This window comes from Protobothrops mucrosquamatus, unplaced genomic scaffold (assembly GCF_001527695.2).
Source record: "Protobothrops mucrosquamatus isolate PMUCROS unplaced genomic scaffold, P.Mucros_1.0 scaffold_4, whole genome shotgun sequence".
NCBI classification, from domain to species: domain Eukaryota; kingdom Metazoa; phylum Chordata; class Lepidosauria; order Squamata; family Viperidae; genus Protobothrops; species Protobothrops mucrosquamatus.
The window spans coordinates 1690990-1717118 of NW_015386080.1; the positions used below are offsets into that span (position 1 = coordinate 1690990).

Consider the following 26129-nt stretch of genomic DNA (forward strand, 5'->3'; position numbering starts at 1 on the left):
ATTTGAATTATTTAATTCGTTTGGATTGTTTTGTCCATAGCTCTCAACCTCCATCTACTAGCTTATGTTTAATAGATCAGTATACCACATGCTTGTTGCTTCTTTTATCAATCTCAGCGTATAGCGAGAACATCAAAAGGATTACATGATCCATGCAACCGTCATAAATATGAGTCAGTTGCCAAACATCTGAATTTTGATCACATGATCATGAGGATGCTGCAATGGTTGCAAGTGTGAAAACAGTCATAAGTCAGTGTTTGCAGTGCCATTGTAACTTCAAACAGTCACTAAATGAACTGTTCTAAGTCGAGGACTACCTGTATCTCAATGAAAGCAACATACCAATTTCTTCTAAATGTGTTTGAAAAATACATTTATAGGAGAAATTTGCATCAAAATCTGTATGAATTTCCATAGAGATCTTTTTTAAAGTTCAAACAATATGAATTTTTGTAACTAAGATCAGAAAAATCATCAAACTGATATTGCTTGCTGTGGCCCTAAATAATTAGCTTACTTTTACTTATTTGATAAAGAACTATTCCGCTTTACTTTTTGGCTGTTTGAAGCTGACTGCATAATCCCCATAATCCACATGTTCTCAAGTGGCAGCCAGCCTTTTTTCAAATTCCTGCTGCAGAGATATTGTGAAGCTCTCCTCTTCTCTCCTCTATCCTATCCTATTCTATCCTATCCTAATTATTTTTGGCAATTAGTGCTCAATGTAATCTGAAAAAAGACGGGAAATTTTTATTTAAAAGGCCCTATTTAAAATACTAAAAAAAGTGTAGTACAATTAGTATTATACCTAGAGCTGATATACTGAAATGCCTAGTGCAGACTGGAGCTGGAAAGGCCACAGTTTTGGATTACCTTGGATTACATTACATCTCCGATGATGGAGTCAACCCATTTCATATTTGAAGCAGATGTTTGGTATTTGAAATGGCTGTTTTGAATTTGAGATTTTTGCATACCCTTCCTTGTGTCTGTTAGAAAGGTGGTATCAAGTTGTGTTGTCTTCTACCACCAGGTTAGACTCCAGGTTATGTCTAGTTCTGTTGACTTCTGACTCCAGGTTATGTCTAGTTCTGTTGATGATGATGAACAGCTATTTCAGAGGAAGATGTTGTGAGCTATAAAGAAAGACAGCTTTCTGTGAGGGATGTTTAGTACATTGTTGATAAAGATTTATTTGTGTATTCAATTTGTAAAGATAATACTGTTTTTCAGGATTTCTTCAGAATTTCAGGTGACTAAGCATTCATTACAGTTTTTGGCCTGCTTACATTCCTTATATTCCTCCTGCTTATACAGTCTGGATAGGAGTAGCTTGGTTTACATATTGTGCTAAAACATAGCTTCTTTTGTCAATGATTTATTGAATAAATTGCATGAAATTATAAGCCTTAGTTTGCAAGTCACAGTAGCTGAGTTCATAAAATCAAGTAAAAGCACATTATAATTTAATGTGATGTATGAACCTGGTTGATCCATTTCTTCACTTTCTTGGATATATCTTGGTTCCTGTGTTTTTTAATTTGCCCACCATTAGTGTTAAAATATCACACACACACACACCCCAAAAAAATATTTCCCTGTCACAGACAGGGATTGTTGTGATTATGGAAGGGATGTGTAAATTCACAGAACTAACAATGAACCTTCAATACAAAACCATACCCCTAATCTGTTTGGTGGAAAAAGTGCAAGATAGCTGAAATAAGCAGATATACAGCTATTGATTTATGTGTGAAACTCACTGACAGGCAAAATCTTTTTGATGGGCAAAAAAGAAATAAGGCCTTTCCTCTCTAAGAAATAGGATTCAGTATGACACAGAATTTGTGTGTGGACGACAAAAACTATGACCTAGATGAAAACTGGATATACATAAATGTTTAGCAGTAAGTGGAATGTATGGCTCCTCAGTGTTATTTAATTAATGTTTTTTGCCTTTAAAACCAATTGAGACAATTGGTAGAAATGAATAGAAAGCAACTTTCAAACTATCTGTCTTCCTTTTGTATGTATCTTCAAAATAGTCAAATGCTATCTCTTCCAATTTTTAACTGTAATGGCATTAGCTTCCTTCCCCTCCAGATAAGAAGACTATACTGAAGAGCTTCTTTGAAGAAATAAGAATAAACAAGAATCATGTGTGTGTGTTTTTCTTGAAGAAGTAGAAAACTGTATTAGCGATAGCCAGTGAGATTTCAAAGCAACAGAGATTTGGAAAATAGAATTGCTTTCATGCCTGCCAATAGCTAATACAAATACAAAGGATATCTCTGTGGAAGTACTTTGTATGACACACATCTTCAATAGTGAAAACATTATTAACATTATTAAATAAATATATGATTGGAGAGTAATAATTTCAATTATGTTTTAGTAAATGTAATTAAAGTGCTTTTTTTTTCTTGGTCTATTCTTCACTTTTTGGCGCATTGCTCTAGGTACACCAGTTAAAGACTGGGTGCAGTGTTTGGTCACCAAAAATGTGCACCCCAATTTAATAACTTAACAAATTCAGATCTTGTCCCTCATCTGTTGAGAATCAAAAGTGGAATTACAGTTATTCTTTTTATAGCTGTTGAGAGAGTACTAAGTTGTATTCGTAAGAGAGGATCACACTATTTGATAAATATGAAAACTTAATGTTAATATACTGTAATACTATTAATATACCAATCAGCATCTTTTATTTGCTTTCTTGGTATAACTCCCCAGCAAATCATGAACAGCCCAGCTCTCTATACATATGTTATTGTCTTTTTTTACTTGAAGTATAGCAAAGAATCCTACAGCATTTTAAGTTTAATAAATATCTATTTTAGGCATTTATTAGGCATTCATCTATTTCTCACCAAAACTTGTCCTTAGTTTTCAGCAATCATGATCAAAGAGGATTCGGTTTGTAAAGTATTTAAGATACCATAATATTATACAAAAGACTAAGTGTTATTTCTATGGAAGTAGTAATTTAAATGGATGTGTATACATATTACAGCATGATATACAACCTTCAAATTATATTTAATTAATAAATTAGTGCAATCATATTGAAATTATGTATTTCAGTCATGAACAGTTGAAAACCTCTTTATAGACTTAGATATTTAATTTTATTCATTGTGTTTTGTAATTTCTTTCATTGTGTTTTGTAATTTCTTTCTTCATACATAGGCTAGTTTTAGTATTCTTTTATTTATTACCTGCTAATTTATGTTTGCTGTGGTGCATGCATTTTAGCAATGTTTTTTCATTCATTTTGAACAAACCAGAAAGCAGTCATTTTTCATCTGCTAGTACGTGTCACACTGGGAATCTGAATATGGCTTGTGGAAGCAGAAATCCTCAGTGGTTGTAGTTCTTTGTTATTATCTTTGACATCCACTTGGAAAACCAATCTACCTTTTGCGCGCCTTGCCAAATTCTGCTGCTTATTTCATTCGTATTTATTCAAAGCATCAAGGACTGGCAGTTGCTGCATGCAGGAAAGTAGATAGTGATAAAATATAGATACCTTTTGATGGAACTTTTTTGTGAAGTGCAGTCCATGGGATCTATTCGCAGCGTGGTCCTGTAGCTGCTTGGGTCCCTTAATGCGGATAAATGCCATTAGAAATCTAAGAGAGTGTGTAATGACATCAGGATTTAATTTTGTTATTAGAGTTCTTGCCAGTTCCATTTAACTAGAAACTAAACAATTGATATTTTTTTCGTATTAAGAGGATGAAGATGGGCAAGTGTTTACAGCAATTAGACTTAAAAAATTGAGTCTGATGATAAATGAAAATTGACAAAACCATTTTTCAGTGCTGTTGATAGTTTGAGTTACTAAGATAACTTTATGTATGTACCTTGACAGTGCTGGCTTTTGAAAGCTAACCAGTCTATTGCACTGCTTTCTCTAATTGCTAGCCTTTTTTTGATGCTGCATAATTACATGTAAAATCAAATCACTTAGTGATTTCCTTAATAATGAAACATGGTTAACATTATAGCCAGGTTAAGTGGGATGATGATTGAATTGGACTGTTCTTTTTAATTTGTTCATAAGTGAAATGAAACGAGGGGGTGTGCAGCAGTAGTATAATCATGTCAGCTTAAGAGTATGTAATTATGAAGATTAAAACAGAAATGTTAATAAAGGATTCCAAAAGAATCTCTCTAAACTAGGTACATGGGACTTTCTTGGCTTAAAAACATAGCAAATGTAGAAGAGCAGGCTGTTTAGAAAAATGCAGGCACTAGTGCTGCCTTCTTCCCCTTGCATGTGAGCCTTTTTTTCTCTGTGTCAGCACAACAGAGTTGCTAATGAAGCTCCAACCTTGAAACAGATGTGAGAGGAGACAGGGAGAGAATGTGTGTTTTGGAAGCTCTGCAGCTAACTGCTGAGGGGTAAAGAAGGTGGTGTTCCTTCAAAGGGAGTGGATGGTCCACAGGTAAAAGAAGTATACAGGCACAGCAAGGTGCAGTTTTAAAAGGGGTAAATAATCTACATGCTGGCTATTAACAGAAAGAAGAAGAAGAATTTCAGAGAGCGGAATGGGAGGGAGAGCTGGGCGGGCTGGCAAAAAGAGTGGGTGGGCAGAGCGCACAGGTTGAGGCGAGCGGATGGGAAGAGCATGTGGGGTGTGGCAGCCACAGAAGTGGGTGGGCATACATTTAAAATAGGGCAAGTGGTATATAGATGTGGTTATTTCTCTATTTGTCATGATATATTAATTAAATTCTTTATTAAAATAAGGCATAATTCAGATATGCATCTTCAGCAGAGCCTATTTCAAAGGACGAGCACAGGACAGATGTTTTGGTTGAATGCTGATTTTAAAGGAGGCTTTAAACTAGTTTGTTTTTTAAATATTCAAATATTGACTGATTCAAGTGTATATATGTTATTCTTGAATTTTATTATGGCTAGGAGCCTTGACAGTTGGAAGTGATCTAACATCTTGTGGTCTCTTTAATTTTGTAAACCTTCCAGAGTCACTGTGTATGAGTTGGGCAGACATTTAAATTTGTTAAATAAATAATAAATCTCTGAGGGAACCTGATATTTAGTGCAATGATGTTTATTCCCCATAATTACAATATTCATGCTATTAAATTACATTCTTTTTTTCTTGGGTTACAATTTTTATGTTTAAAATCAAATTTGGGTATAAATGTATCCCAGTGAATGATTAGAGCCCCTTAAAGTTAGCTTTGAGGTCAAAGTTCTGTTATAATTAAATCATATTATCTAAACATTTGTAGGAACCTTTACCCTGTGGTTGTGCTTGCCTTTTTATTCTGCTCATTTATTGTTGATATAATCTTGTATTTGTACTGTTACTGCCAGATCAGGCAGTTGGTTTTTACAAAGTATTGAATTTGCAATACAGGAAGGTAAGTCAGTGGCTGTAAAAATTTAATTAAGTAGTAATGCTCTGGTTGTTTTCATTTCCTGAATCATAAAAGGCATATGCTAATAATCTCAACATGAAATGTAGAATGCTAGTTATTGGTTGCAGAGTATGGACCAAATGAAATATGGTGGGGGTAAATCAATAAGCAAACTTTAGATGTTTGATGTAGAATTAAGGTTGAGTGAGAGAGAATTATTCACCCAGCATTAGTTACCTTGTTTTCTTTGCAAAATGGTATTTTCCCCCTTAGTTAGAGGGTTTTTCCCTCCTATAGCGGCTCTTTGTGATTAGAAATAAAACTCTTCTTGTGCAGCATAGACAACTAAAATAAAATTGGAGATCCAATTCACTCCATGCCTATAACCTACCCAATTTTGTTTAAATCCCCATCCTCTATCTGTAGGGAATTGGCAGACCTTGGGTCTGGGATTATGATCTACTATAATTACCAGACAATTGAGAGACTTAATTTGTAGGTAAGAATAGTAGCTGTTAAAAACAAAGGATTTTCAAGAGGTGCAAGGGAATAGAAATCTAGCTGCTGCAAAAGGTGGGGTACCTTTGAAGATTACTTTGAAGATTAGCTGTGGTTAGGAGACTCTGCCTGGTAAATTTAACTCTTTTTGTAATCTATAAACAGATCTTCCCATTTTTCTTGCCATCTCTGTCCAGTTAGTCCTTCCCTTCTCATCAACCTTTTCCCAATCTCGCACCTGCCTGCCTTTGTATACAAAGAAAGAGGGATCTAGGACAACTCGCCACAGACATCTTTCCAAGGTCAACTCACTATGGCCATCTCGCCATGGCCAACTTGCCCTGGCCATCCCATGGCAGCCAACCTAGGATGGCCATCTCACCACAGCCATCTCCCTGTGGCCAACTCGTCACGGGACATTTTGCCACAGGACCATCCACACGGGATAATTCAACACAATAAATGTTATCCACCACTGTTTCTTCTACGTTATTACATTTTTGTCAATGGAAATAATGTTGAAAAAACAGTGACTGATAACATTTATCATGTTGAGTTATCCCGCAGCGAGTTGTCCTGCAAGCAAGTTGGTTGTGGCGAGATGGCTATGCTAGGTGAGATGGTCGCAGCAAGTTGTCCCATTCCGAAGAAAGAGAGGGGAAAATTTTATATTTGTATGATTTTGTATATAAAAAATAATTTGTGAAGGAATGGGGAATACATGCAGATTTTCCATTATCTGTAGTTGAAATGGTACTTCCTGAATTTATAAAATACGGTTTCTTCTTTGGATTCTTCGCAGGCATTCGAAACAACCTTTCAAATGCTGTTTTTTCTTTGAGGCTGGAGGTTATAAATCAGATTTACAATGATGAATAAGTAATTGTGGTATATATGTTTATGCATGATTGTTAATTTCCAAGCAATAGATAAGCTTAACTCTTGTAAGCTCTCTGTCTCTCCCTGGTCAGTTGTATAAAACAAATGGGAATTACATAAAACAAATGAATTTATTACATCCCTTACTCAGAAAAACAGATTATTGCTTGAAAAGATGCTAAAACCAGAGCATGAAATGAAAAAACCTACATCAGAATTTAGCAGCAAGATACTATAAACCTAGGAAATTGGATATTGACTCGAAAGCAGAAACGTTGAGTTTCCACTAAAAACATTGTAGGAAAAAAGTCTTATTAGTCTATAGTGGGGAAAAATCAGGAGTTTGTTAATGCCTTTTCTGATTAAAAAAATTATTAAAAGCCGTAAGTGTCAGATCAAGTGAGCTGCAGCACTTGAAAGTTTATCCTTCATAATAAAATTAATTGGAAAAAGTGCTTCCAGGCTCCTGATTTTTTTCTGTTAAGAGTATTAATCAGGAAAAGGTGCTTAATTTAACTTGCTGTGGAGAGTTTAGCTGTTAAAAGAACTCTTAGTAGTAAGTTTCTATTTTATTAGTAGTAAGTTTCTATTATGTTGAATTTTGTCCTTTCATTATGCAGTGTCCTGTTGTCCTCCTCATCAGACACATAGAATATATCCTTCAGAGGCTTTTTGTTTTACAGATAGGTCATCTATCAGAGACACTCTATTAATTCTTTCACTGAGCAGAGAGTTGAGTTAGATGACCTTTGAGATTCTTTCCAGCCCTATGATGCTGTGACTATGCATTCAATGAGAAGAAAAACTACTTACGGAATTGAACTCATTTGACTCCTTACACTTAAAATGAGTTCCTTCCAAACACCTTTCTGTGAAAAATTAGTTATCTGAGAATATGGAGCTTCTGTTCTAGTACAGTTGTTTTCCAGAAGGTTATTTCAGATTTTTACTTGATTAATTTGAATATTCCAGGCATTCATCAGTATTTCCTACCTTAGTCACTCAAGATGTGTTGGGCTACAACTCTCATTGGCCTTTTGAGCATTGTCCCTGAAATCCAATACTGTTATAATGGCCCAACTTGAAAAGTAATTTTTTCCTAGGTAGGCCTTGATATTTTTCTTTGTAATGTCTAAAATTTGCTGTACATCATGAGCCTGGAATTTGGGTCGTAAGTCATGGCAGTCATTAAACAGATCACCATGTGACCATGCCTGATTTTACACTTTATTCAGTGGTTCTGGCTTACACCAGAAGTCCCCAACCTTTGGGGCACTAGGGACCAGTTACATGGAGAGAGGTTTTTCCACAGACCGGAGGGGGCGTAGTTTTGTGTGCTGCCTGCGGATGGGGCTTTCCTTGTTTGTGCGGCCCAGTTGCTGGCATGCTGCGGCCTGGTACTGGTCCATGGACCAGGGGTTGGGGACACTATACAACGTCTTTGTTAAATGAACCTGTTTTCTTCAGTGGAGTTTTTTTTCCAGAATCTGGAAGCAAATGCCAGAAACCAGAAAAAAATGCTGAAAATTGCAATCACATGACCATGGTCATAAATAGCAATAGCACTTAGACTTATATACCGCTTCACAGTGCTTTATATCCCTCTCTAAGTGGTTTACAAAGGTCAGCCTATTGCCCCCAACAGTCTGGGTTTACCAACTTTACCAACCTCGGAAGGATGGAAGGCTGTGTCAACCCTGAGCCGGTGAAACTGCCAAAGTAGCCTGTAGCCTGCAATTCTGCATTCTAACCACTGTGCCATCATGCAGTGAGTCAGTTACCAAGTCCCCAAAATGCAATCACATGACTGCAGGGAGGTACAACTGTTGGAACTTCAGAACTGGGTTGTAAGTAGCTCTGGGGGAGGTCTATTGTAATTTTGAATTGTTGCTAAGTGAGGAATACCTATATCCTATTTGACAGCGTAGAATAATGGAGAAAAATTTGTTCCGACATAATGCACATTTTATCATTGCTTTCACCATCACAGTTTACACTGGCTGCCTTTGTTTATGACCTTAAATCCTCTTTGTTGCTAAATAAGATCTGTGTTGCCTGTGTTAATTTAATGTTATATTTTGCACATCACTTCCTAGAATGTTTTCTTTCATATTACTTTTCAGAAATCTTTATAATTTAATGCGTTAATGTGGCACAAGATGTTTGACTTTCATCTTGTAGCATGGCTGATTACCACAACCACCCCCTTTCTTTAATGAAATCTAGCTATAAAATGGGATTTCAATAGATGTCTGGTCTTCAATAGATGTCTGAACCATATAGTGGATTCCATGGGAGAAAACAGAATGATTGGGAAAGTATTCAGTTGAACACAATGATAATCTGAATCACTCTTCTTTGCCAGATGCTGTGTGTGAGAGGAACTGGAAATTTGAGGCACCACAGAAGAGCCCTCTATAGCACTTTAGTGCCACCTGATGGTATGGTTTCTAAGTAATTGCTATCTCCATTTCAAATATCCCAATAGTATCAATTTCAAGGTGCGTATCCCCACATATTCCTGTTTTATTTTAGGCAGTTTGAATCGTGCAGAGTTTATGTTGGCTCTGAAATATTCACTGCTTTCTGGAATAACATTCTTATACCCTCCTCATCTTTCATGAGAGGCTTATACCTTTTTACACACAGGTATGAATATCTCTTGACTAAAATGAATAGTTTATGGTGCTGTAATCCGAGGTTTGTAAGCTTGTATGGCAAAAACTAATACTGCCTTGAGACTAATAGTTTAATTAGTCTGGCAGGTTCTGCCTCTTTCAAATCCTAGGTCTGTTTAGAGTCCATTATACCCTAGCATGAAGGTCTAACTGCAACATAAATTCTAACTAGGATAAAATTCAGTCTCCTATCCATCCACAGATACCTTTTTCATGCAAGCACTATGGTGTACAGCTTGAACGTTCATGTTCCATATCCTCGTAATTAGATCTATTTATATCTATATACTTCCAGAATGATGTCATTACTAGTGCCTACATCCATGCCATATGGCAACACTTAGCCAAAAGAAAGTCAAGCTAAAAGTCAGATTTGTTTAGTACTTGGATGGAAGGCTACCAGGCGGTAAGATAGACTAGGAAGTTGAAAAATTATTGTGAAAGAAAGCACTAGCAAAATATTTCCATATTGTTGCCAAGAAAACTACATGATGCATCATATGGTCAGCAGAGACTGAGCTCAGTTTGAGTCTTTAAATTATTGAATATTACTCTTTCACTGAAGAGCTCATAGATAATTTATCAATGGCACAGAGGAATATATGCTGAATTTCATAATTTTCCCAAAATATACCTCGAACTTTGACTACCTTTAAAAAAAAACACCCTGCTTATACTGCACTGTAGAGGAGTGTTTGTATATATGCAAGTGTATACCCCATACATATATATATACCTTTTCCCTTCTTTTGTATTTTTGCAGAAGTAACGGTTCATCATAAATACGGTCTGCCTGTGATAACACTTACATTACCGTCAAGAAAAGAACGTTGCCAGTTTACCATCAAGCCAATGCTAACAACTGTGGGCACCTTCTTACAAGACATAAAGAAAGAAGATAATGCAATTGAAAAGGTAGAAGTCTTCACAGCAGGTACTAATGCTGGTATCACTTTGAAAATCAAGGTTTTTCCAACTTTCCCCAGGTATTGCAAAATCCAGGACACCTTATTAAAATCTGCCAACGTTACATTCTTTAAATCCCAGGTCTGTATCTGCTTCAACCCTCACTGTTTGCTGCTTCACTTTCTTTCAATTTTTCATCCTTTCACTGGCTCACCACCAGGGGAAAAAAGGGGATGCATGAAATAAATGGGAGCTCTGAATAAGAGTGGAAGGAAGTCTACAGGGGGAACAAAACTCATAGTTAGGAAAATGTGCGGTTAATGTTAGATGAACAATTCAACTTATGCTATAGTTATAATAATAGACCGCTTACTATAGTGTTTATTCCAGAACATTTGTTAAGCAGGAAAATACATTTAAACGTTAGCAATTTATCCTGAAGAGATTAACTAGAATTCATATGCAGTTATTATTGATGTAAATTTGTTTCATTTTTCTTTTTATAGTTAAATGAGACAAATGCTTGCTGTCAAAACAAAGTTAAAATATTTCATGACCCCACATATTTAGTTTTTATTTCTTTTTAAATAGGTTCAGTCAAGTTTCATCCACTGTAGGTTGGATAGAATAGAGATTTGCTTAAAAAAAAAAAAAAAAAAGGGAAAAAAGGTCTACGACTTCAGTCTTCAAGACCCCAACTTGAGTCCAAATGTCCTAATTCCAGGCAGAAAATGCTAATACACATTTGCACATTTGCTAGTGCAAATGGTCCAGAGAACAGGCAGTTTTCAGATCAGTACAGAATAGTCTTCAACTTACAGTCACAACTGGGACTGGAAAATTTGTTAAGTGGTGCAGTCATTGAACAAGATATCACGTGACCATAACTTGTGATCTTCTCTGCTTCCTTCCCCATTGGTATTGCTTGCTAAAAGCTGTCTCTGAAGGTTGCAGATGGCCATCATGTAACCCCAGGACACTGCAACCATCATAAATGTGAACTAGTTACCAAGCACCCAGTTCATAATCATATGACTCTGGGATGCTACCAAAGTCATAAATATAAGGACCAGTTGTAGGTCACTTTCTCAGCACTGTTGTAACTTTAAGCGGACACTAAATGAATGGTTGCAAGTTGAGGACTACCTATGTTAACATGTTTGTTCAAAGCTTTCTTGAGTTAATATAAAAACAGAGCACTTAACATTGAATTTTTAGGGATGCAAGTCTTACTCTGTAGTGGAGTGCACATTTATAGAAGTATGCAAAAAGTTCCAAGCTTGAAACAAAATACTTCCATTCCCTGTTTGAGCTTCAAATAAAGCAGAGGTGTTTTGTCCCTAAGCACACACTGGTGGGGCATGTGTAAGATCAAAAGACAAATTCCAGTGTAGGCACACTTCTGTATTATAGGTTCTTCAGTTGTGTAGCTCCTCCTTAGACTCTATCCACGTACTTACTGGCTACTTGAATAGCAATTAGTCATTAGTTAATCATCCAAAACAATTAGACATGTGTCTTTTGGATACCTGCATCTAGGGACTCGTGGCTGAAAACATACCTGCACTTATTCTCTGCAAAACATTTTTGAGCAGAAAAAAAATGCTATGCTAAATCGAATTCTGTCTCTGTTTAGAGAAGTCCTTGAATAAACTAGGAGAATTTAGATTCTGAAGATAGTAGAGATTTGGCAGACCAACTTCACATTGACATTTGTGCACTAAGACCAATTGGTGGAAAACAAACCTTTGTGCTTGCTAGCCTGTATTGTCCAAGGTGAAGCAAAACATCATTACCAATTACAGTCTCTTGGTAGAGAGAATTCTAGATGAAACTCTGAAATATCCATGAAAGGAGCCGGAAGCACCTTGGTAGGTGCTTTCTGCACAGATGTAATAATAGCCAGAAGAAAGTGAGACACTGAATCTCCTATTTTAAGCAGCTGGTATTTAGGCTTACTAAACCTTTTGGGATTGCCCCCTATTATGTCTCTTGCCCATGTTGTTCATCTGCATTGAACAAGAAAGTGTTCTCCAGGGTAGGTGGCATGTTGATGAGTCTTGTGCACGCTTGGATACGGATTTTACAGAGCAACTTATCTTCTTCAAAAAAAGCTTCCCTTGATGCAATCCCCTGACTTGTTTTAGAAGGCTAGCCTCTTATCTCACCTTCCAGACCACTGGCACCCATTACTCACATGCATCTAATGAAAGGCAAGACCTCTAACGTTATCTGCTTGGTTATAAGTAGAATCACTGACTCGTCTGAAGCACGCTGGGTTGATTCATCAGCTCATATCATTTGAATGATGGGATTGGAGCACTCACTACTGTACCACTTGCATCACAGTGGAATAAACTTTCTCCATAGTCTCACTCTGATGGTTCTTGGATTACAGACATCACATGCTGCATTCTCTACATGAAAGCAGTTCTAGCCAGCAGACCACAGCCCCCGTGGAGGAAGATTCAAGTTTTATGCCATTGGGATATCATCAATTCACGACATGTCAAGTGAGGGACTTTTATTCCAAGTCATTTCCATATTATGCGGACCCATGAATTACTTCGCATGCGTGTCTCACATACAGTGTCAGATATCTCCAGTTAAAAGATCAAATTGCAAGTGATCGGAAAAGGACTCCTAATAGGCAGTCACTTGCACTGAGAAACTCAAAAATAAAATTAAAAAATGGTCTAGATGGACAATGAGTCTACGTTTGTAAGTTTCCTATGTTTAAAATGTTGAGTGAAGTTCAGTGTCCATAACCATTTTCAATATTCCTTTTATGATACTAGTAAGCAAGAAAGATCTGAATGCATTAAAAAAATCTGTAGGGTATTATTTTTGTTTGCTTTTCCAAATATTTCTTTCTTATCCTTCAAGACTGTCTGAAAAAAACCCTCTATTGTTGGGCTTTCTCCCTTAACCAATTTTCAGTTCTGTAGCATCCATTGAAATTAATTATTATTATTATTATTATTATTATTATTATTATTATTATTATTATTATTAATTGCATTTATATCCCGCCCTTCTCCTTTCGGACTCAGGGCGGCTGACAGATTAGATAAAAAGCTAACATAAATACATATTACACCTAATTAAAAATTTAATTAAAACGAAATATTTGAAAGTGTCCAATTAAAAGTAATTAANCGGAATTGAACTCATTTGACTCCTTACACTTAAAATGAGTTCCTTCCAAACACCTTTCTGTGAAAAATTAGTTATCTGAGAATATGGAGCTTCTGTTCTAGTACAGTTGTTTTCCAGAAGGTTATTTCAGATTTTTACTTGATTAATTTGAATATTCCAGGCATTCATCAGTATTTCCTACCTTAGTCACTCAAGATGTATTGGGCTACAACTCTCATTGGCCTTTTGAGCATTGTCCCTGAAATCCAATACTGTTATAATGGCCCAACTTGAAAAGTAATTTTTTCCTAGGTAGGCCTTGATATTTTTTTTTGTAATGTCTAAAATTTGCTGTACATCATGAGCCTGGAATTTTGGTCGTAAGTCATGGCAGTCATTAAACAGATCACCATGTGACCATGCCTGATTTTACACTTTATTCAGTGGTTCTGGCTTACACCAGAAGTCCCCAACCTTTGGGGCACTAGGGACCAGTTACATGGAGAGAGGTTTTTCCACAGACCGGAGGGGGCGTAGTTTTGTGTGCTGCCTGCGGATGGGGCTTTCCTTGTTTGTGCGGCCCAGTTGCTGGCATGCTGCGGCCTGGTACTGGTCCATGGACCAGGGGTTGGGGACACTATACAACGTCTTTGTTAAATGAACCTGTTTTCTTCAGTGGAGTTTTTTTTTCCAGAATCTGGAAGCAAATGCCAGAAACCAGAAAAAAATGCTGAAAATTGCAATCACATGACCATGGTCATAAATAGCAATAGCACTTAGACTTATATACCGCTTCACAGTGCTTTATATCCCTCTCTAAGTGGTTTACAAAGGTCAGCCTATTGCCCCCAACAGTCTGGGTTTACCAACTTTACCAACCTCGGAAGGATGGAAGGCTGTGTCAACCCTGAGCCGGTGAAACTGCCAAAGTAGCCTGTAGCCTGCAATTCTGCATTCTAACCACTGTGCCACCATGCAGTGAGTCAGTTACCAAGTCCCCAAAATGCAATCACATGACTGCAGGGAGGTACAACTGTTGGAACTTCAGAACTGGGTTGTAAGTAGCTCTGGGGGAGGTCTATTGTAATTTTGAATTGTTGCTAAGTGAGGAATACCTATATCCTATTTGACAGCGTAGAATAATGGAGAAAAATTTGTTCCGACATAATGCACATTTTATCATTGCTTTCACCATCACAGTTTACACTGGCTGCCTTTGTTTATGACCTTAAATCCTCTTTGTTGCTAAATAAGATCTGTGTTGCCTGTGTTAGTTTAATGTTATATTTTGCACATCACTTCCTAGAATGTTTTCTTTCATATTACTTTTCAGAAATCTTTATAATTTAATGCGTTAATGTGGCACAAGATGTTTGACTTTCATCTTGTAGCATGGCTGATTACCACAACCACCCCCTTTCTTTAATGAAACCTAGCTATAAAATGGGATTTCAATAGATGTCTGGTCTTCAATAGATGTCTGAACCATATAGTGGATTCCATGGGAGAAAACAGAATGATTGGGAAAGTATTCAGTTGAACACAATGATAATCTGAATCACTCTTCTTTGCCAGATGCTGTGTGTGAGAGGAACTGGAAATTTGAGGCACCACAGAAGAGCCCTCTATAGCACTTTAGTGCCACCTGATGGTATGGTTTCTAAGTAATTGCTATCTCCATTTCAAATATCCCAATAGTATCAATTTCAAGGTGCGTATCCCCACATATTCCTGTTTTATTTTAGGCAGTTTGAATCCTGCAGAGTTTATGTTGGCTCTGAAATATTCACTGCTTTCTGGAATAACATTCTTATACCCTCCTCATCTTTCATGAGAGGCTTATACCTTTTTACACACAGGTATGAATATCTCTTGACTAAAATGAATAGTTTATGGTGCTGTAATCCGAGGTTTGTAAGCTTGTATGGCAAAAACTAATACTGCCTTGAGACTAATAGTTTAATTAGTCTGGCAGGTTCTGCCTCTTTCAAATCCTAGGTCTGTTTAGAGTCCATTATACCCTAGCATGAAGGTCTAACTGCAACATAAATTCTAACTAGGATAAAATTCAATCTCCTATCCATCCACAGATACCTTTTTCATGCAAGCACTATGGTGTACAGCTTGAACGTTCATGTTCCATATCCTCGTAATTAGATCTATTTATATCTATATACTTCCAGAATGATGTCATTACTAGTGACTACATCCATGCCATATGGCAACACTTAGCCAAAAGAAAGTCAAGCTAAAAGTCAGATTTGTTTAGTACTTGGATGGAAGGCTACCAGGCGGTAAGATAGACTAGGAAGTTGAAAAATTATTGTGAAAGAAAGCACTAGCAAAATATTTCCATATTGTTGCCAAGAAAACTACATGATGCATCATATGGTCAGCAGAGACTGAGCTCAGTTTGAGTCTTTAAATTATTGAATATTACTCTTTCACTGAAGAGCTCATAGATAATTTATCAATGGCACAGAGGAATATATGCTGAATTTCATAATTTTCCCAAAATATACCTCAAACTTTGACTACCTTTAAAAAAAAACCCTGCTTATACTGCACTGTAGAGGAGTGTTTGTATATATGCAAGTGTATACCCCATACATATACATATACATTTTCCCTTTTGTATTTTTGCAGAAGTAACCGTTCATCATAAATATGGTCTGCCTGTGATAACACTTACATTACCGTCAAGAAAAGAACGTTGCCAGTTTACCATCAAGCCAATGCTAACAACTGTGGGCACCTTCTTACAGGACATAAAGAAAGAAGATAATGCAATTGAAAAGGTAGAAGTCTTCACAGCAGGTACTAATGCTGGTATCACTTTGAAAATCAAGGTTTTTCCAATTTTCCCTAGGTATTGCAAAATCCAGGACACCTTATTAAAATCTGCCAACGTTACATTCTTTAAATCCCAGGTCTGTATCTGCTTCAACCCTCACTGTTTGCTGCTTCACTTTCTTTCAATTTTTCATCCTTTCACTGGCTCACCACCAGGGGAAAAAAGGGGATGCATGAAATAAATGGGAGCTGTGAATAAGAGTGGAAGGAAGTCTACAGGGGGAACAAAACTCATAGTTAGGAAAATGTGCGGTTAATGTTAGATGAACAATTCAACTTATGCTATAGTTATAATAATAGACCGCTTACTATAGTGTTTATTCCAGAACATTTGTTAAGCAGGAAAATATATTTAAACGTTAGCAATTTATCCTGAAGAGATTAAGTAGAATTCATATGCAGTTATTATTGATGTAAATTTGTTTCATTTTTCTTTTTATAGTTAAATGAGACAAATGCTTGCTGTCAAAACAAAGTTAAAATATTTCATGACCCCACATATTTAGTTTTAATTTCTTTTTAAATAGGTTCAGTCAAGTTTCATCCACTGTAGGTTGGATAGAATAGAGATTTGCTAAAAAAAAAAAAAAGGTCTACGAGTTCAGTCTTCAAGACCCCAACTTGAGTCCAAATGTCCTAATTCCAGGCAGAAAATGCTAATACACATTTGCACATTTGCTAGTGCAAATGGTCCAGAGAACAGGCAGTTTTCAAATCAGTACAGAATAGTCTTCAACTTACAGTCACAACTGGGACTGGAAAATTTGTTAAGTGGTGCAGTCATTGAACAAGATATCACGTGACCATAACTTGTGATCTTCTCTGCTTCCTTCCCCATTGGTATTGCTTGCTAAAAGCTGTCTCTGAAGGTTGCAGATGGCCATCATGTAACCCCAGGACACTGCAACCATCATAAATGTGAACTGGTTACCAAGCACCCAGTTCATAATCATATGACTGTGGGATGCTACCAAAGTCATAAATATAAGGACCAGTTGTAGGTCACTTTCTCAGCACTGTTGTAACTTTAAGCGGTCACTAAATGAATGGTTGCAAGTTGAGGACTACCTATGTTAACATGTTTGTTCAAAGCTTTCTTGAGTTAATATAAAAACAGAGCACTTAACACATTTTTAGGGATGCAAGTCTTACTCTGTAGTGGAGTGCACATTTATAGAAGTATGTAAAAAGTTCCAAGCTTGAAACAAAATACTTCCATTCCATGTTTGTGCTTCAAATAAAGCAGAGGTGTTTTGTCCCTAAGCACACACTGGTGGGGCACGTGTAACATCAAAAGACAAATTCCAGTGTAGGCACACTTCTATACTATAGGTTTTTCAGTTGTGTAGCTCCTCCTTAGACTCTATCCATGTACTTACTGGCTACTTGAATAGCAATTAGTCATTAGTTAATCATCCAAAACCATTAGACATGTGTCTTTTGGATACCTGCATCTAGGGACTCGTGGCTGAAAACATACCTGCACTTATTCTCTGCAAAACATTTTTGAGCAGAAAAAAAATGCTATGCTAAATCGAATTCTGTCTCTGTTTAGAGAAGTCCTTGAATAAACTGTAGGAGAATTTAAATTCTGAAGATAGTAGAGATTTGGCAGACCAACTTCACATTGACATTTGTGCACTAAGACCAATTGGTGGCAAGCAAACCTTTGTGCTTGCTAACCTGTATTGTCCAAGGTGAAGCAAAACATCATTACCAATTACAGTCTCTTGGTAGAGAGAATTCTAGATGAAAGTCTGAAATATCCATGAAAGGAGCCGGAAGCACCTTGGTAGGTGCTTTCTGCACAGATGTAATAATAGCCAGAAGAAAGTGAGACTGTGAATCTCCTATTTTAAGCAGCTGGTATTTAGGCTTACTAAACCTTTTGGGATTGCCCCCTATTATGTCTCTTGCCCATGTTGTTCATCTGCATTGAACAAGAAAATGTTCTCCAGGGTAGGTGGCATGTTGATGAGTCTTGTGCACGCTTGGATACGGATTTTACAGAGCAACTTATCTTCTTCAAAAAAAAAGCTTCCCTTGATGCAATCCCCCGACTTGTTTTAGAAGGCTAGCCTCTTATCTCACCTTCCAGACCACTGGCACCCATTACTCACATACATCTAATGAAAGGCAAGACCCCTAACGTTATCTGCTTGGTTACAAGCAGAATCACTGACTCGTCTGAAGCATGCTGGGTTGATTCATCAGCTCATATCATTTGAATGATGGGATTGGAGCACTCAGTACTGTACCACTTGCATCACAGTGGAATAAACTTTCTCCATAGTCTCACTCTGATGGTTCTTGGATTACAGACATCACATGCTGCATTCTCTCTACATGAAAGCAGTTCTAGCCAGCAGACCACAGCCCCAGTGGAGGAAGATTCAAGTTTTATGCCATTGGGATATCATCAATTCACGACATGTCAAGTGAGGGACTTTTATTCCAAGCCGTTTCCATATTATGCGGACCCATGAATTACTTCGCATGCGTGTCTCACATACAGTGTCAGATATCTCCAATTAAAAGATCAAATTGCAAGTGATCGGAAAAGGACTCCTAATAGGCAGTCACTTGCACTGAGAAACTCAAAAATAAAATTAAAAAATGGTCTAGATGGACAATGAGTCTACGTTTGTAAGTTTCCTATGTTTAAAATGTTGAGTGAAGTTCAGTGTCCATAACCATTTTCAATATTCCTTTTATGATACTAGTAAGCAAGAAAGATCTGAATGCATAAAAAAATTCTGTAGGGTATTGTTTTTGTTTGCTTTTCCAAATATTTCTTTCTTATCCTTCAAGACTGAAAAAAACCCTCTATTGTTGGGCTTTCTCCCTTAACCAATTTTCAGTTCTGTAGTATCCATTGAAATTAATCATTCCAAGATGGATGTAAAATACAGTTGGGCATTTTTTTTCCCTTGGCTTCAGTTTCATAAGTCTTTTAACTACAGTATCTGCAAGGAATCCATGAGGGCAGACTGCTGAGATTCCTTCATAGAAGCATTATTAAACATCTAAATTAAATAGCATTTTAAAAGAACATTAACAATCTTTTAGAATAAGCCAACTTTCAAGGTAGCATACAGGTTGAAAGTCCCAGGTTTTACTGGTCAAGAATCAAACCCCATATAAATTCTATTTCTTAATGGGGCTCGGCAGAAGCTCCAGGAGCCGGCAGGGCTCCACCTGATTGGCTCCAGCTGATTGGCTCCAGAAGCAGCAGAGCTGGAGATGAACTGAAGGAAAAAAAGGGAGGAGAGGATATAAAAGGAGATGGTTTTGGCAGGAAAGGGAAAAAGACAATTGGGAAAGAAGGGGACAGAGAAGCTGTGAAAGGAGACCTTAGCAGGCAGGGAGGAAAAAGAGATAGGGAAGAAGCAGCAGCTGTTGTTGGAAGAAAAGGTCCCCTGGTTCATTTGCTCCAGCCAGGAGAATGCAATCAGCGCTGATGAAATGAAAAGCCGGGAGACGAGCATGTCGGAAAGGAGGTTGGTTTATTTAGTTCGGGATCAGCTGGCAGCTTGATTGGGTTACCATGAGGATTTTTGTGCAGTTTTTACAGCGTTTTGTAATTCAGAGGCTTGGTTTGTGTGCTTTGGTTACTGGAATATTTTAGACTGTTTCACAAAGGCTAGCAATGAATCCAAAGTGTTGACTTCCGTAGGTTTAATCCCTTTAAACAAATGTAATTAGTTTTACCCCCTTGAGTCTCTCTATGGCTTTTAGAAAGTTTTCTTTGAAGGTAAACAGGCTTAATTTAAGGCTAAAGCTTTTCGCAATTGCCGGAGCCTTTCCATCTCAGGTTGCAACATTGTGACACGTAACACACCTGAGGCAGCCTAAAGAGAAAAAAAATGGAGTTTATGTGTTTATTCTGGGAGGCTTTTGTGAGTCCCCGGAGCCTTCCTCCAAGCGGCCTGGGACGCAGGTTGCGGGAGGCTTCTGCATGCCTCCGGATGTTGGATCCAGCCCTTGGAGGACTGCTCTAAGCTGCTGCCGCTAAGAACAGAGCTTCCAAGGGCCTGATCCAAGCTGAGTCATGCAGAAGTCCCCCCCCCAACCTCCGTTCCTGGCGCAAGCAGCTAGGAAAATGCCTCCAAGGCGTGGAAAAGCCCTCCAGAGCCCGGATTGGACCTTGGGGGGGGTCACGGAAGCGTTCCCCGGCCTTAGATCCGAGCTGCAGCGGCCTGGAAAAGACCTTGGGAGCCCGGATCAGGCCGCAGGAAAGGAGCACGAAAGCCTCCCCCGGCCTCAGATCTGGGCTGCAGTGGCCTGCAAAAGGCCTCCAGAGCCCAGATCGGGCCACACGAGGTGCACGAAAGTCTCCCCTGGCCTTAGATCCGAGCGGCAGGGGCCCAGAAAAGGCCTCAGCAGCCCAGATCGGGCCACGCGGGATGCGCTGAAGCATTCCCTGGCCTCAAATCCGGGCAGCAGGAACCGCAGCAGAGAAGAGACGGATCTTTTCCAGGTAAATCCGGCGTGGCAGGAAGGGAGGGGGAAGCATGAGGTATCTTAGTGGGTTGGGGAAGCCTTGGGACCTGTTCCAGCACTAGGCCCTCCATGGCCTTCCTCACCCTGAGATACCTCATGTTTGCTAAACGTGCCGCATATGTTTTAACAAGCAATGGAGTGATCTCGTACCTCGAACGAGATTCACTCTACGAGTTTTCGATTCACGAGTGGAATGGGCAAGCTTAATTACACTTGTAACTCGAGGACTACCTGTACTTTTTTCCTTTTTTTCTACAGTTTGTAATATTTTATTGGATTATACAATAAAATACAAAAATACAAAAGCAAATAGTAGGACACAGTGGGGAGGAAAAAGGGGGGAAAAGTATAGGGGGGAAGGGAAAAAGAACAGACTTCCTCTGTTGCAGTAGAAGGAAGCATTATCATTGAACCTCAGCTTTTTACTTTTCCATAATATTATAAGCTAGTCATTTATATAACAACAAATGAATCTAATCAGTAAAACCCAAAATCCCCCCCTTTTTTTCTTAGTCATCAAGTTTTTGACACCTTGCTAAGCACTGATGGTACTCAAATATTGCCATGTGCTAAAAGTGGTACACTCTGTGAAAAGGTTGAAAACCCCTGGCTTAGAGCACTGACTGCAATGAGCATGGCAGGTTATTTTTTTAAAAAAATCCATGTAGCCTTTTATTACATTGACTGAAATGCCTTTTCTCTCCTGCAGATGGCAGCAGGATTTCAAATTCTGTGTCGATGGAAGTTCTGCTAATGAATGATTTTAAACTCATTGTCAATAATGCAGAATATAGTGTACATCCACCACTGAAAGGTACATAACGTCATGACCACTCTGAAATGGAATCTTTAGTGATTTATCAGGTTATTTAAAATTAAAATCCAGTGAAAGCTAAGTGTGTACATCTGCTTTGGAATTAATTCCACAAAGTTTAGTGGAAAAAACTAAAACTAAAGGAGCGCTGTGGCTTATGAGGTTAGAACGCTGGGCTGACAATTGGTGAGCTCATGTTTGAGACACATTGCTGCTGCAGAGCAGGGTGAGCCCTCGTCACACACTCCAGCTCCTGCTGACTCAGCAGTTCGAAAGCGGATGACCATGAGTAAATTAATGAGTACAGTTCAGTGGGCAACTTCACAGGGACACAAAAGGAGCCCCAAGTAGGGAGCCCTGGGCAATGTTGATATCACCAGAAAATCCTTTTTGCCAGGGAAGCACTTTTGTGCTTCCGACAAAAAGTGGGACTTTATTTGAAAGAGAAATTGCATAGTATACGAAGAGAGAAAGTTCCCTGCAGGCTTTTTGAGGATGCTTATAGTAATTGTAATAACTCAGGCTTCACTCTTTGTTTCAGATCAAATGAGCAAAGAGCATGCCACAGAGATAGATGACATCAAATCAACAATCCATAAGTTATTTGTAGCCCTTCACTTAGAAGAGCACCAGACAAGAAAAGAGAAAGAGTTAATGCAAAAAATGGAACTTTTGAAAGAAGAACTGTTCCCTTTAGAACAGGTTTGAAAAATTCTTAATAAATTCAGTCCTGTGGAAATTGATAATCAGCAAGTTAAATCTTGAATCTGTTCTATTTCATGAAAATCTAGATCTGAATAGCTGCATTTTTCTATGAGATCTACAGAGAATAACAATATTCTGTAACAGTGCTCGGAAGACTTCCAAGAGTAACTAAAAAAACAAAAAGATACATCACAGGTCATGTTCTGAAATGTCTTCCTTGAAAGTAGTAGCTATTGGTATTAGAACTGAATTTATATGTGAAGCTTTATGCTTAAGAAACTATTAGAATGTATTTGATGGAATCCAAATTCCATATGGGAGTATCAATTTGAATACTACAGTTCTAAATACAATTTGAGAGGAGCATAACTGAACACTTTGGAGTGTAACATAGCATTTTTGTTCCTAGATGAAGGCTAGAATTGCAGCAGATATTGATGCAAAGACTTCTCGCCTTTTATGGATTGGTTTAGCCTTAATGTCTACTCAGGGTGGAGCCCTGGCTTGGCTCACCTGGTGGGTCTACTCATGGGACATTATGGAACCTGTTACTTATTTTATCACTTACGGAAGTGCCATGGCATTCTATGCTTACTTTGCACTTACTAAGCAGGTAAGGAACTTGTTAAGGTAATACATACAAACAAAACTCAGTTCTGACTGCCTGAAATTTGAAGCATGCATGCACAAGGCTTTGAAGTACTATAAGGATCCTTAACTTTTACTCTGAGAGCACAGTTGAAACTTTTGTTTCAAAAGTTCTGCAAATTGTTCAGAGAGTTCAGTTGATCAGTAAAGACACAAATGCTTCAGATTCTGCAAGCCTGAAAGTTAACCTGCTATATATTATAATATAGCACCTACCCAAAGTAATGCAGTTTATGTACCTTGTGGATGCTGTGCGGGAATGTGTGATTATTCCCTTCAGTTCTTTTTAATTAGCAGTCTTTTTAATAATCTAAAGACATATCAACCCTTATTCAATTATCTGGGGACACTAATGCTTTAAAGAAAAATAGGTTGCATCAAAGTAAGGCCCTGGGATCACTGTTCTCATTCCCTTTCATGTAAAAATCACTTGAAGAATTTGTTTTGTGGTAATCATAATATGAGGCTATGTCAGCCTTACCATGTAGATCAGACAGGAAACACGACTAGATAAATTAATTCTACTTTATTGTAAAGCTATATTAACAGAATCTTGCAAATCTGCAGGTAAAATTTCCTGTCTCCTTTACAGCCTAATAAACTAGGGAGGGTCCCTTCTGAGCCTCTTCTAATGCTCATTGTCCAGCTGAGGGCTCTTCTCTCTCTTCTCTGACCATTCCCTGGGCAGCTTCTCTTCGCCCTGTCTCCTTCCTAAAATTTTGAGGGATTAGTATTTGAGATATTGTTGAAGCCTTTGCTACAAAACACTTTGTATAACCAAGCTTCTTTTGTTGAGTGCTATTAAAATTTGGTTTATTTAGTATATGATTGAAACCTAGTTTAATGAAATGTACAAATCCAGTTAATGCTCCACTTGTTTCATTTTAAAACAAGGATTGGGCTTGAAAATAGATATTGTATTCTGCAGACTTCTGGGTGTGAGCCAGGGGAGATTTCCTGTGTGGATTGATATTCAGGATTATTGAATTATTTTTTTCTTGTTTTTTTTCCTTGTCGTATTAAGGATTATATTTACCCAGAGGCTCGAGACAGGCAATTCCTTCACTATTTTCACCGCAAAGCTAAAAGCCAAAACTTCAATATGATTCTGTATAACAAACTAAAAGAGGACCTGGCAGAGGTAATTGCATAGATCTGTCTATCTCTCTCTCTATCTGATTTATATGGTCTTCCCACCCAACTTTGGATGGTTCACAACAACAGTAGGAGAGTACATGGTATTGAATGCACAAGAGATCACCGTATGTTTTGAAAGTCCGTATGTTTTGAAAGTCAATTAATTGCAACCACGACTGGCACTTTTACTCACTTTTCTTGTGTACAGAAAGCAGTTTAATCTTAACTTCTGAAAAATATGTTTTTAAATGCATGTTCATAGTCCTCCAGAGGAAAGGAAAGGAATCATGTTACATTGTGCGAGTTCTTCCAGTTCCATCTGTTATAGTAGCTGCAATTAGTGTGTTGAGGATGAAAATTTGACATCTTACAGATTATCTTTGTTGCCTGCAAAAGCTAATAGGTTAGCTTTGATAGATTTTAAACAAAGTAAACTGAACCTGCTAATTTACTCAGATATTCCAGTTGATGAAGAATGGCTTGAAGAGTATCCAATTATAACATTTGTTCACAAAAATTAGTTACTAAGCATAGAAATGGTAATCTAGCCAAAGTGTTAAGTCTATCTGCACAGACTAATTCAGCTGCTAATAACTGCAGTCAAAATACCTTTTTCAGGCAGAGAAAATACTATCCCATGCTACATAGCACATTCATCCTGTGTCAGGACCTATCAAACAAGTGTACATTTAATGCAAAATTAATTACAAATACACAGGTTCTCTTCTCTCAAGTGTATACATTCATTCAGTGTATATGCTAATATACTGTACTTTTGTATAATCGTTTTGTTATTTTTCTTCTTTACTTTTTTAAATATTTTGAAATAACTCTGCAACATTATGGTCTAGATCCTGCAGAGGTAATCTATAATCATGTATAACTAGCAAATTGCAAGCCCAATTCAACTTTCGCAGTTGATTACAATTCAACTAATTCTTTCCTATGTTTCTCCTTTAGTGAATAATTTATGGGATAGGTATCCTGGCTACATAGGTCCAGCATCCATAGATACAAAATAGAATGTATAGAAAAGTTAATTTCAGAGTATTTTGGTGCCTGATAGCTAAATCAGTTTCCTAATTTTAAAAGCTAAGTATAACTGAATCACATTTAAGAGATGTAAATTCAAGTTATTAGGGTGCCCTGGTTAGCAAAATACATAATTGAATAATGTAGAATTCGATGGAAGCTATTTACAACTATTTAAACCATAAACTCATCACCTTTTTTTTCCTTTTACACTGACAGGTGGAAGAATCCTTGAAACGACTGAGGAACCCTTTACAATTACGACTTCCAGTGCAAGAAATTAATGGCAAACATTAATTTTGTTTAAGCTTCAGCCTGTTGGGTTCCCTCAAAAAAATCACAAACTGGACATTTTGACCCACTATATTAAAGTTGAACATACAAATCTTTATTTAAAAAGTCCCAAATCATACTTTTTGTATATATCATTTCTCCACAATATTCAAGTTTAGAAGGAACAACCGTCTTAACCTTGGATGGCCAATCCATTCGTAAGAAAACAAAACAATGTTTTTAAAGGATGGTTATTATTCTGGGATGCCTATATTTGAATGTAATTTTCATAATGAGCTAAATAAAAACAGATACTAGTTTTGGATGTCTTCCGAGTCTTCTGTTTAGGATGTTAAGACAATGTTCCTTGCACGCTTGGACAAAATATCTCAATATCTGTAATGAGTTACGTATGTAGCATGCACAGCACCTGAAAGATTTATAACAGCAGGTTTCATAGACACACATTAACTTTTATTAAATAATAATAAGGCTGGTTTGTATGGAAAATAATGCAAATGTTTCAGCTAAGTTGCAGTAACTCCACAAGTTATGAGGAGCTGCTATAACTAACTGAAGGAATCACAATTTTATATTGGTTGCATAATTCACTTTTCCAAAATGTTAAAGTGAGGGGGGAACAATTCACGCAGTAGAAAGAGATTAAG

General features: G+C 37.5%; 1 protein-coding gene across 1 annotated transcript; it reads left to right on the forward strand.

Moving 5' to 3' along the window:
- The first annotated feature begins 14950 nt into the window (after positions 1 to 14950).
- MCUB (mitochondrial calcium uniporter dominant negative beta subunit) lies at positions 14951 to 25537 on the forward strand. Its single transcript, XM_015811327.1, has 7 exons — positions 14951 to 15147; positions 16143 to 16313; positions 21562 to 21666; positions 22208 to 22368; positions 22781 to 22984; positions 24044 to 24160; positions 25408 to 25537. The coding sequence occupies exons 1-7, from the start codon at positions 15072 to 15074 to the stop codon at positions 25483 to 25485; spliced, it is 912 nt and encodes a 303-aa protein (XP_015666813.1). The 5' UTR covers positions 14951 to 15071; the 3' UTR covers positions 25486 to 25537.
- Positions 25538 to 26129: the final 592 nt, after the last annotated feature.

What these genes read in the sequence shown, in the direction of transcription:
- MCUB (XM_015811327.1), top strand. Translation starts at nt 15,072, where the DNA reads ATGCTGTGTGTGAGAGGAACTGGAAATTTGAGGCACCACAGAAGAGCC. An exon ending in CACTTTAGTGCCACCTGATG is followed by an intron (nt 15,148 to 16,142) that starts GTATGGTTTCTA and finishes GTATTTTTGCAG; the next exon opens with AAGTAACCGTTCATCATAAA. An exon ending in ACTTTGCACTTACTAAGCAG is followed by an intron (nt 22,985 to 24,043) that starts GTAAGGAACTTG and finishes TGTCGTATTAAG; the next exon opens with GATTATATTTACCCAGAGGC.